The sequence below is a fragment of the Sesamum indicum genome, linkage group LG3, assembly GCF_000512975.1.
Source record: "Sesamum indicum cultivar Zhongzhi No. 13 linkage group LG3, S_indicum_v1.0, whole genome shotgun sequence".
NCBI classification, from domain to species: Eukaryota; Viridiplantae; Streptophyta; class Magnoliopsida; order Lamiales; family Pedaliaceae; genus Sesamum; species Sesamum indicum.
This window is the reverse complement of record NC_026147.1, coordinates 15,981,376-15,995,007: the sequence shown is the minus strand read 5'-3', so window position 1 is coordinate 15,995,007 and position 13,632 is coordinate 15,981,376. Positions and strand designations below refer to the sequence as shown.

Below are 13,632 nucleotides of genomic sequence, written 5' to 3'. Positions count from 1 at the left end.
AGCAGGAATTGAAAATGAATTAGTAACAATATATGAGGACCAAAAATGTAATTATCCCTACTCTCATACATTAAGATTTTAAAACTTGCAGGGGGTTAAGTATAGTATATCTTTGTTAGAATGGAGTCAATAACTGCAATACATTTAAAGCTAAGGCAATATGGTAATAAGAAGCATGACTATGAAAATTTCTAAGACAGCAATAATCTTAAGAGGTTGTTCTATTACTGTCCTAGCATGATCTTTTCCAGTGGCGTACGTATGTCATAAATTGATGAATAAGGTGAAAATATTCATCTACGTAAAAGACATAATAACTATACACGAAGACAAATAATTTGCAAATATACTAAAGAGAGACGCCATCGATAATAAGATCTATGAAATCCACTCAGCAGTTTAAACATTAATCTAATAACTATTTTACCAAAAAAATTGCATTTTTTGTCCCATATATAACTTAATTCTAATACATTTTTAGTCTCACTACTTGAGGAATTTTTGAAAATAATCACATAAGTCGCAAGATGGTTCACCAGCCTAATTTTCTTAGAAAATTGATGGAAAAAATCACGTGTCAGTCATATTTGATATCTTTTGTATTATAAAATTGCTACGTGATTTGCACTTGATTTTTTTCATTAATTTTGAAATAAAAATTGGTATGGATCAGAATTTTTAAGTTATGAGACTGTTTTCGACAATCTCATAAGCAATGTGATTAAATATATATCGTGCCTAATTTATGAGACCAAATAAATGTAATTTTCCCACTAATTTACCATTCTATATGAACTGTAGTCCAGTTTAGTTGTGCCATTTGCTGATAAAAATGTAATATTTGTAACAATGTATATATACAATCATTTTACAACTCCTTTGATGTCCATCTGCCCATTTTCAAAATCTTAAAACTGATTCAATAAAAAAGATTTGAAAATTAAATTCAGCCAAAATTACATTTTAGTCACATACGATAAGAGGTTCAACACTTTTAAGTCTCTACTTTATTATACTTTAGAAATAATCCCAAAATTGGAGAAATTATACACATTTAGTCCTATGCTTTATAAAATTTATAATATGGTCTAAAAAATTGACACATTAGTCCTATGTCAAGTTTCTGTCAAAAAATAAACGGCAAGGACGCGCGCAATGAGCTTGTCTGTTACCCGTGTTGTTAGTTTGGCTACTCATACAACTATAGATACACACATTGCACGTGTCCTCGCTGTCTATTTTTTTACGAAAATTTGAACATGGGACTAATATATGTCAAGTTTACCCAATTTTGAGATCATTTTGAAAATCTCGTAAAGTATATATATATAAAGTATTGAGTTTTTTCAATTTCAGGACAATTTGAAAAATTTTATTAAAGTAAATGACTGAAAGTATGAACCCCTATTCTATGGGACTAAATGTGTAATTTCAGGTTAAATTCCAAGATGTAAACACATTATATATATATAATTCAGGTAAGAAGATGACCTTTGCTTGTTTAGGATAATGAAATTCTATTAGTACTATATTACAAAGACATCCTTTCAACTATATAAATATATTAAATTTACCGATCCAAAAGTAATAAACATTACGAAGATATCAGGCATGAATGATTCTTTAGTAAATTTATTATTTAAACCCTGTTGTTTTATATTCTTAGATTCAAAGGTTAAATAGTCATTTTACAACTCGATCTTAATTGCGTTTTACTAACATACCATTTTCTTAGTGTGTGCAAAATTGAAAATTAGCATTATTTGTTGTGTATATTTTTACTTTAGTCCCTCATCTTACCACTTATGAATGTAAAGGTTATTAAGTCTTCTATAATTTCTTTTGGAGTTTGCGGCACGATACATGCCCAATTGCTCAAGATATTATCGTTTATTTTTTGTCTTGAAAATGTTTTGCTAGTGAAAGGAAGTCTTGGAACTTTTAAACCGTTCAAATTCTTCGTTTGCAATCAATGTGAAGGTGAGACGCTTGCTTTCAATTTGAAAGCTCCGACTTATGACAAAGCTTAATTGTATCTATAGCTTATATGGCTTGTAAACGGTGGATGTTACATAATGCATATGATATATGTGGTAAATGTATAAAAAGAGATTCAATGAATATATACAAACATTTTACTATTACCATATACTCATGTACGTAACAAAAGGCTGTTTCATTATTTCCTTTTTCTAGTTTCTTAAATTCTTTACCTATAATACAAAATTATTCACACGCACAAACACTTATACCTACTTGTTTCTTTTTAATTGTTTTTCAAAATATTTGTTTTTCACTATTCGATCCGAAGTTAGTGACGGTTTGTTGGCTGTTCAATCTTCTCTCTCTATATACATAGGTTATTTTAAATTAAAAACTTTATTTTTATATATAATTTCAAACAAAATAAAGTTTGTCGTAAATTATCGTAAGTTGACCGTTAAATTTATACCTAAAATCACATTAATCCGATTTCCTTATTAATTTTCTCACCATATATACTCCTAACGGTTTATATGTTATTGATTTCAGTTCTTGGATCAGCTTTCTAGGGAGAAATTCGTTGAAATTTGATCGTGTGACTTGACAGTTACATTTTCAGGGACAATTATGTCAATATTATACACACTTTCAAAAATATTTTTATATAGAAAAGATCATTTTCTATTTTTAAAAAGTATATATATAATGACATTTTTACCCTAAAAATATAACAAGTCAGATTATCAAATTTCGATGAATTTTCACTGAACAGTTGACCTAGAGATCGGCTAGAATGAAAACAAAATACAAAATTTAAAACTGATAAGGTGAGGAATAAACAAAATACGATCCAACCTCACCGAAAACTCATTCATAGAAAAATTTCACGAAGTCACTATATATAACCTTCAAGAAATGGATGCTCAAAGATTTGAGACGATACACGGTTAGATTGAAAGAGTATTAAAACTTCGTTTGTGTCTAACAACTTTCTAACTTTGAATTGGTTCTACAACATTGGTCATTGCTCTAAGTGGTATGTTGAACTTAAGAAGTTTCTATGCCTCGATTTGAGTGTATGACGTACGTAGAACATGATATTAGCGGTAACAAATATATTCTTCTTCTCTAATAATGTAAACTTTTATAATATATTTGTTATTCTATCATACGAAATGAACAAATATATATACATTCTTATGTATCCTTCTATTCTATTCGTGCGTTTCTTCATAAGGTTAACTCGAGAGAGTATTAACATAGTCTACAACGATTTTTGGAAAACATCATTAACTCTTACTCGATGGTATTGATCATGAATATGTAATTTTATGATTTTTCTTTGCGAGCATATATATATATATACATATATCATACTGTATATGATTAACTCCTATATCCTTTAGAATGTATGGCGATATATACAATAAGTATACATGTATCACAGTTTCCTTCATATATTTGAGTAATTTTATGACATTTGTTGGTAGTTAGGATTGTTTATTACAATTTGCTGTCTGGTTAATGTTATATTCCATGTCAGAGATGTAACTCAAGTGTACAATTAAAATGTTTACTTTTACACACACTTATATATATATATACACACACATACATATAGGTCTAGCAGATTGAAAATTCAAATATTAATAGAAATAGACAATCCAAAAAGACAATATATTTGTAGTACAAAAACCTATATATGACAGGTTCTTTTTGTCTGTTAAGAACTCATTGGAGTACTAGTAATTACATAAGATAGATGTAGAATATGCCGAAGCCCTATGGGAAACTGTGAATGTATATACTTCTTATGTACCCTGTGAACGTATATTTCTATACTTACATATATATATATATATATGGAACTCCAACACTTACAGTTCTCTGCCAGTTTCACAGTGCTTTTCAACTCATAAACTTTTGATAGCAAAGCCTCTGAGAACTAATACTCAACCAAATTTTTTGAAGGCGTAGAAACAACAAATTCTCTTGTAAGATAATATATATAAGAGACATGAAAAAAACAAATCTACGAAGGAAAGAAAATGGATCATGGGATTTATCAAAAGTTTTAGGTTTTCTTAAAGTATATACATACATTCTTGTATAATTGGAATTACATCGACCTTCCCTACCAATATATGTAACTAAAAAATTCAAAATTTAAAATCATATGTAAATAAACTAAAGGTTCATTGCTATATATTTTGCAGTAGTTTACTTAATAGGAATGTCATTATTATATGGTTGATTCATGAAATTAAATCATGTAAATTCTAATAGTATATATGTACATTAAAGTAGTTTGAGGATATATAGGATGTAATAAACATTATTAACAAAAAAGAAAAAGGAAGAAATATTCAAATCTCATCGCAACTACTGTTCTTTCTCAGGAAAATCAAAGCAGAAAAATAGGGTATCAAGCATTTTCGGGGCAGCATTATTGATCTACAACTAGCTCATAAGCAGCTTCTTTAACATGTGATTTCAATTATTTAAAAAATAAATAAAAATATACAGATAACAAAATTATTCGAACCTGGTGTTTGAAAATTCATAGAGCTTTCCGGTGCTGGAAAATATGATTACTCCAACTTCTGCATCACAAAGAATCGCGAGCTCCTTAGCCTTCTTCAGAAGCCCACTTCTCCTCTTGGAGAACGTCACTTGCCTGCTCGTCGAGTTATCGATCCTCTTGATTGCAATCTTCCCCCTCCCCATCACGTCTATGATCAAGACAAATTTCTAGGGTTTCTCCTGCAAAAGTGGAGAAAATCACTTAGGAATGAAGGGCAAGAAAAGAAAAAAAAAATAAAAAAAAAAAAAGATTACCTTTTTCTTGAGCTCAGAAAAAAAGTCTGCAATTCAACAAATGTGAGAGAATTTAACTCTTGGGAGATGATAGAGAAGGTTGATATCAAAGTCAAGCTCTTTTTATAGGCAAATGAATTGTTTATGAGGCATTTGCCATCAAAAGTTTGGATACCAGAAAACATTATTTTTTAGAAAGTGGGGTCCTGAACTAAATTATTCAAGAGCTCGAGGACTAAAATGTCATTCTTAGCACTCAAAAAGTATGATGGTTTTTTTTTTTTTTTTCAATTGCGCCGTCGCCTTATGGGTCTTCGACACGTGGAGAGTCGTGCTTTCTTTTTTTTCCTTAGTATTTTCCTTAAGGGGAAATAATATTTTCCCTTTTGAGTAATAACATTAAAACCTTAAAAACTGACAATGAAAATTTTGGACAGACACTAAGTTCAGCGTTTTTTGGCTAATTTAATTTTGGCATTTTCACGTGAATCAAAGTCCATCTGGGAAAGGTTGTAAGAGATAGGGTTTTGTTTCCAATTCTTTTTTTTTTTTTTACAGAAAGAAAAAATAATAATAATTTATTTAATGTTGGCACGCCTTTGTCTCGAGCTTCACCAAATTAATGACAATCCGTACTGCTAAGCAAAATTTAATGTGATTGCTCAGTTTTCTGCCTTCTCAAAATTAATTACTAAATCAAACAAAAAACATCGACTATAATTAAGATTCCATGTTCTAAAACAAACTTTGAAGCTCTCGGGCACTGTCAGAAATAGAAGTTTTTTTTTTCAATAGAAACTGCGATTTTATATTGCATTAATTTCAATAAATTAATAAATTAACGTGAGATAAATATGTATGCATCATAGTAAATTTATGGTAAATCAATACTATTTACTACGATCAAATAAAATTAATCTGAAACCTAATTCTTGATTACAGTTAATTAACATTTGTCATGGTTTTAATTTATGATCAAAATATTTGTCATGATTTTAGCTATAGTTAATATTTTGGCGTCACTTGCAAGAACAACAGCTAATAATCGCTGCATATTCATACTTAATCAGTATTCATCACGTTATTTTTGAATCCTAATAATTAACTATAACAAACAGATCATATTACTTCCGGTATCTATATGTATATATATGACGTCAAAATTCATTGATTTATAATACAAGCAGATGTTAGAAGTGTAGAGATGTTCCGACAATAACTCTCAGTAATCAAATTAGATGTCATATATATCATGTGGGTAAACAAAGTCTTCATAAATGTGATGGACAATTCTTATATATAGCTAAATTCATAGTACAAAATATGACTGCAATAAAGAAAAGGCTTATGTTCTTATATTTCTATATTTAACACACACTAAAAAAAAATTATTATTGACTACAATATTAATGATTGGCTAAAGCTAATGGTAAATTACTATAATTAACAATAGTTAAATAAAATCAATGTAAAAAACTAGCTTTTCTATCATGAAAAAATTATTTGTGACAACTAAAAGTTGTGGCAAAAATATTTGCCACGGCTTTTAGCCATGACAAATATTTTAGCTACCGTAGAAAAAATCACGGCCAATAACCCTTGTGCGACTGTAGTCAATAACTATTTGCTACGACTATTTATTGGTAACCATGACAATTAGCCATGACGGAATGATATATTTCTTGTAGTGACGCTAGAATAAATGTAATTTTTTGTTATAGTCAGTTGCCTTTGTCAAAAATAATAATACTTGCAAATGCTAATTAATCATGGATGCACAACGGCTTTTAACCATTGTTTTACAAGCGATGTCAAAACATTAGCCATAGCTACAACCCATGGCAAATGTTTTGGTCATAGTTAATTATGTGATAAATATTGATTAATCGTGGTAAAAATTTAAACGTCTGTATTTATTTTGTTTGATCGTGATAAGTTGTATTGATATATTATGATTTTTAAGCTGTGGATATTTATAATATAAGAAATGACCTGACTTTTTTAGTGATACTTAACTTATATCACGGATTCTAATTATAATACTTAAAACATTATTATGGTACGGAAAAGCTTAATTTACAGGGAGAAGAAGTTACAAAATTCATTTGATTTAATAAGTTGTCCTTGGATGCATGCTTTTAAGAGTCCATTTTATTGAATTTCCCCCATTATGCTTGATTTCAGGTGAAAAATCTCCACCCTAATTTTTTATTAATTATTATATCAGACCCTGCCCAGTACACATAGCAGATAATTTAATCTGTTATTTTAATTAACACATATAATATAGAATCAGTGAATGTGGCATACGTTTTTTGTTCGTGTATAATTTTTTAAAAATACTTAAAAATAAAATACTTTTATAAATTATAGTATTTGGTTTCTGTAGATTTAAAAATTACCTAATATATATATATAAGATAATATATATAAAATTAAAAAAAAACTAACAAAACGTAGATATGTAAGATCATGATGAGTATGAAAACTAAAAATAAGTTAATTAATGATTTTTTTTAAAAAAAGGCAGATCAAAATAAATTTGGACATCAAAAGGACACTCTCCAATAATACATAATATAGATGATACGTAAACTATCATTTAATTTCTAATTTTACATTTAGAACAATATTAACAGAAATAAATATTAATTTCTTATTTTGTATTTTTTATTTAAATCCAAATACACTCGACTAGGGTCCACTAATCCCTGAAACAATTAATCATAGCAGCACTGTTAATTGTCTATAAAGACGGATTTCTATTGGCTGAACCCACGTGAACACAGTTTGGTAAACCAATAAGAATCTTTTATTATTACAGAAAACGAAATATTAATAACGGGCTCCTTGGATTAAGGAGAGCCCCACATCCAACATACGGGTCTAAAATAACCATTAGAGGGTTTTGATGCATGGGCAGAGACAGCTGTCAATCATCAGCAAATGATAGATATTCAAAAGACCAAGAAATTGAAGAGAAAAAGGAGTAGTTGGTCTAGGATTCAAGTTTGGACATGAAATGAAACGATCACATCACCCCACCCAACATTGGAAGTGTCGACATATGACTCACCAAAAACCCGCCATTGAAAAATGAGTAGTTGCTTCAGGTACGTACTGTTGAGATGCTAAAATATTAAGGAAGGCACATGAGCTCAATCAGGCTATGGAGATATGCCTTTTTTGGAATGGGAGAGGTATGTTGCTTTTCACAATCCATCCTCACATGCTCTGCCAATATTTCTTAGTTTCAAGACATTATTTATCTGCATGTGATTCGTTATATTATTTAATATTTTTAAATTTAAAGATTGATTTAATACATTGAGAGTTTAAATTAATAAATACGTTCAGTTGAGATAAAAAAAATAAAAAATTTAATACAGAAACAGATATATGCCCACATTTATACGACTCAAACCTTGATTAATTAATATGTACATGAATTCCAAACCTTCAATTGGATCATTTGGTGCGTGCTTCCTGATCATGATGCCTACGTTCCTTTCATATATATATATATATGATAACTACAACGAGGTTTCTTGATATTTGGTATAATTATAAATAACACCTTGTTGTTTGATAAATTATCAATACCCCCTTTTAATATTCATCCAATGACTAGCCCATTTCGTTAATCTCTGTTAGGTTTTCATTCTTTTTTTATGGTGAATTGATTAAAATGCCCTTTTTGGCTATAAACTATAATTTTTTACTTATATTTTAGAGTTTTCTAAAAAAATAAAATTATGGACAAGGACAAAAATTAAAATAGATATTTCTAAGCTTCCAACCAAGTATTACATAACTCCAACAAATATTAAGGAGTATTAATAATTTTTCAAACAATAAAAATATATATATAATTATGTCAAATTTCAAGAGAGCTCATTGTAATTTACACTTCATATATACTAAGGTAGTAATTTAGTAATTGATATAATTCATTTCATTAATCCTTAAAAGGAGGTCACTCATTTGAATTAATTTGGGTAACACTACAAAAAAAAAATGAATTATTTCATATATTATAAATAACTACAATTTAAAAATCACAATAAATCAATACTATCCACCACAAGCAAATCAAAGTGGTGCAAAAAAAAAAAAAAATGTTTTGACTACGGTCAATTAATTAACATTTGTCGTGGCTTTAGCTATGACCACAACATTTGATTAATTTTTAGTTGTGGTAAATATTTTTGACATTGCTTGCAAAAATAATGGTTAATAATCATTGTGCATCCGTTGTTAATTAAAACTATATACGTCTTTTCACTTTTAACAAAGGTCACAAGTCAAAACAAAAAGCATTTTGATGACCCAAAAGTAATTGAATGTAAAGAATAACAAGAACATGTCTCTACTACTCTTAAAATTCGAGATAGAAAATACAAATGAAAGCTTATTGTTGAATGAATTCACTATACCAACTATTTAAAGAAAAAAAGTTCTGATCTTAGTATGGTAAAACAAGCTTGGAACTGACTAACATTTAGACTATTTCAAAAGTCCGAGAGACTCGGTCCAAAAATATCCAACTAGGACAACAATATTTCAAAAACATATAGGCTATAAAAATTAACTACAAAAAATTAGAAAAATACGCAAAGTTGATTGTAAAAAATTGCCCGAATAGTAGGCGAAACTATAGAATTTTAAGACGATCAATGGTCCCTCGTGATGAGGAGCTGAATTCTTCTCTCGAAAACGATTTAAAAAGTGGGTGGTACATCCCAAACTCTAACTAAATCAAAAATTATGATCATTTGAAGTTATATCGTCAAATCATGCAAACAATTAAATCACGAAATCTTTAACTTACGTTTATCTAATCATTTTTGTTCCAAATCATATTCCTTCTAAGAGACAAGTACTGGCAATTGCTAGACACACAATTACAATTTGTTATATATATATATACACACACACTAACGAAAACATGGAAAAGTTAGAGCATATATTTATATATGCTGAGAACTCCTTGAGATTCCTCGGAACAACTATTTCTTTGATATACGCGCTACATAGTATTTGTCAATATAAAAGTTCATAATGTGCCCAATTACGCCCCTTTTACTTGGAAGCTGAGACAGTTTTAGGTTTTCGTGATATAAGTTGTAAAAATAAGTTCGAGTTTTACTAATGTGTAAGTATTTATCTTAATTATATAAGTATTTATTATATTTTTATATGAATTATTATAATATTATAATTTGTTTACAGTCATATTAATATATTGATTGAATCAAGAGTTACTATAATTTATTGTTTATTATTCTTAGTAATGCACATACGTACCATATAAGATAAATTACAACTATTTTTTCTAAAATTTAATATAATTATAAATATTCACTGATTGTTTGAAAAAAAAATTACAAATATCTCAGGCAAATGAAAATAATTATACAGCTCCTAGATGGTGAGGTAAAAATTATTATTTTACTCTTATTGAAATTTCTTTATAGAAAATATTTAAAAAAAGTAAAAAAATTCGAAGGTAGGTGAAACAAATAAACCATAGAGCATATTGGTCCAAAAAAAATATATTAGAAAATTTATAAAAAAACGTATAAAATTATAATTCATAATTTAGAAAATGGCATTTTGAACCGTTTACTATAAAATTTGGATGAAAATCTAATGGAGGCTAATAGATGGGCTCCTTATTAGACGGATATTAAAATTAAAAAAATACTTATAATTATATCAAATTTCAGGAATGATTGCAATAATTTAATCTAAAATATCACACGGCTTATCCAATAGCAGTCGGAGCAATAATTCCGGTCTGTTTCTTTTGTTTTTCTTTGTGAAGTTTGGGCTGCAAAGTTAAAACCATATTGTAATAACCTAGTAATTAATAATTGTCTAAGTTTGAAGTAAAATATTAGGGTTTGTGCTTTTGAGTAAAAAATAAGTCAATCCCATCGTCCTACTTTTTTTCACTTTTACACCAAAGTGAATAGTTGCATATTTTAAGACCCACTTGCCGACGGACGGACATCAGCACGCATTTCCAACTACATATGATTCTCCTCGTCGATAATGCTATATTTTCTCACTCACTTTTATTGCATGTATTATCCAATATATATTAACGTTATTCGCCACAATCATATAATATTAGTTCAGACATTCCTTGCTGCGTTAGTTCTTACCCTGATTGAGGTGTGAATAAATAGTGTACACTAAACATATCTTTTTGTTTTACCCATAAAAAGTTAATTGGATTGAACTCATTGCTTGCTTCTTGAGAAATTAATATTAAGTAATTTTCTTTTTTAATAACTTAAAAATTTAGATGTAATTGCCATTTGATTCAGAGTGAGGCCAAATAAAATGTACTATGTTTGAATCTCATTTCATTCATTTATTAAAAAACAATTATGTGCAGAATTTTCAAACAAATTAAGCTTTTAAATGATACGACCATTTAACAGTATTAATTAATACTTCATTGAAGAAATCTAACTATTACGAATGTTTCTTTCTTTATATTTTTTCATGGGAAATTGCTATTGTTAGTATTCCGATTAACATAGTAGGAATTAAAACCAATCTCTTTGAATTAAACATTGTGAATTAATTACCGATAGCTCAATCGGAATATGTACATATAAAGTTGCATGATCCATGTTACTAGTGATGTTCGGATTTATAACATTTAATTGAAATTTAATTAAATTATAATATTCACTAGAATATGATTTTAATGAAATTTAAGTATGAAAGTGACTATTGAAAAAAAATTAAATGACAAAAAAAAATTACATTTACAATAAAAAAATACAGATTTAATATATCCAATCAGAGAGTTGTTGTACATAACGGACACCAAATATAGAGAAGGTGCATTATTGTTGTGCATGAGATCAGTTGCAGCTTTGAAGGTGGACATAAACTTCGGTTATTAGGCTTCCGGATCTGAGATCCCATGTTAGGATTATAGCTCAGGATCCAATCTACTGGATCCATTAGATACAATTTGGATCCATTGGGTCAATTTTCACTTTACAATTTTTAATATTGTGATTGGAATGAAAGTATATTTATTTATTTATTTATATTCTCACTAAAAATATTTCTACTATACTTTTTTATCACAATTATTATTTTATATGTATGTGTGTATATATATATAATATAATTTAAGATGGATGAATTGAAGTCTCATTTGTTTTGGTAATAATTATTTTATTGTAAATAATATTATAGAATTTGCACACACGTATATGTGTCATAAATTACTAATATATATAAATTTTTAGTCATTAAGTTTGATACGTACTGATGCTCGGCAGCAGCATAATACTCGAAGGATATTAAAAATAATCTTAAAATTAAGAGAAGACCAACCTGCAAAAGCATTTTCAATTTAATAAGATTGATCATTTTTATTTAAAAAATTCATAATATATATTTCAAATATATATATATATATATATTTAGTTTCTTGAAGTTTTATGATAGTATTTTATATAATATTTTGATACTTCTCTTAAATTTTAATGTGCTCTAATAAATTAATATTTTTAAAGAAATTAATATTTTTAAAATATTTAAAAATATCATTTTACAAATTAATCACCATAGAAATATTATTTGCTTATTTATTTTAGTTGAATATATTTTTCAAGCAGTTTAGAGGTATTAGCACTCTTAAACAATCTTCTTTTGATAGAATTTTATTATTTTATAATGTATTTTTATTTATTATATAAAAAATTATATTTAAGTAGGAGTATAATGTCTGTTCACAATGGAACAAACACATGAGAAATTTATATTTTTATATAGTGTATAATTAAACAAAATATTGATATTGGTTTGACGCTATTAACAATATAAAATACAACTTCATTAACTATTCATGTATATTTTGATTTTTGCACAAAACCTATATAAAATAAAAAATAAATATTCTTTATTGAAAACTGAAAATTGAGGATGAAAAACAAATCCAAGCATAGGCTAAGCTTTCTAAAGATAAAGAAAAAAAAAAAAAATGAAGTTCAGGCCACTTCTCAATTTATGTGTGTGTTTATAGAATGAGGATGTATAATCCGTCGGGTTAAATAAATTTTTGGGTTTGTCACTCAGGTGATTTAACATTTTAATTCTTTAATTTTCTAAAATAGTAATACTATATTTTTTTAATTTTTACGATTTCAATCCTTTTATTTATCGGAGTTCACCTCTGTCCTGTAAAAATATAGATACAAAATGTTATTATAGAAAGTTAAAGGATAAAAATGTTGACAGAAATGCGTCAAGGCCCAACTTTAAATTATCACATGAGAGGCATATGTATTTTTTCTAACAAAAAAGGTGAACTGTGGCGAAAAATAGACTAAGGGCGCTTTCCTGTGTTGCACTGAAAAGAAGGACCTAAGAGTTAAGCGTCTTCTCTTAGTCTCTTAGGTTTCTTCCTCCCACACCTACGGGGAAGATTAGCAAAGCGGGAAAAGACAGAGGGAGCGGGAGCAGCATCTTATTCTCTTCGTGAGAACTTCCGGATCGGAGAAGCACTCGGAACGGGCTCCACGTTCATTTCATTGGCAGAAACGATCCAATCCATAAATACGGAAAGGAAAGAAAATTCCTAAAAAGTTAAAGAACGAAAACGCAAAATCGCCTGAATTACAAAAGCAAAAATGCATCTAAGCCTAATCCGTCTACTAACAAATGCATGTACAATTATTGAGCCCGAAAGGAATTTAATGGTGACTTGTGGAACGGTTTCTAGATGTTACAACATATATGTAATACATGAGTTAGATGGATGATTTAGTAAAAGAAATATGATGTTTTGTTATGGTT

At 28.2% G+C, this 13,632-nt stretch overlaps 1 protein-coding gene across 2 annotated transcripts in view; it reads right to left on the bottom strand.

Annotated features, from left to right (window-relative positions):
* Positions 1 to 4,944, bottom strand: part of LOC105158549 (MADS-box transcription factor 23) — a 10,965-nt gene extending 6,021 nt beyond the window's left edge. For both annotated transcript variants that reach the window (XM_020692412.1, XM_011075332.2), the window contains exons 1-2: positions 4,822 to 4,944; positions 4,529 to 4,746 (exon numbers count right to left, since the gene is read on the bottom strand). In XM_020692412.1, coding sequence (XP_020548071.1) covers positions 4,529 to 4,710 — 182 coding nt within the window. In that variant the 5' untranslated portion in view covers positions 4,711 to 4,746; positions 4,822 to 4,944. The remainder of the gene's footprint in view (positions 1 to 4,528; positions 4,747 to 4,821) is intronic.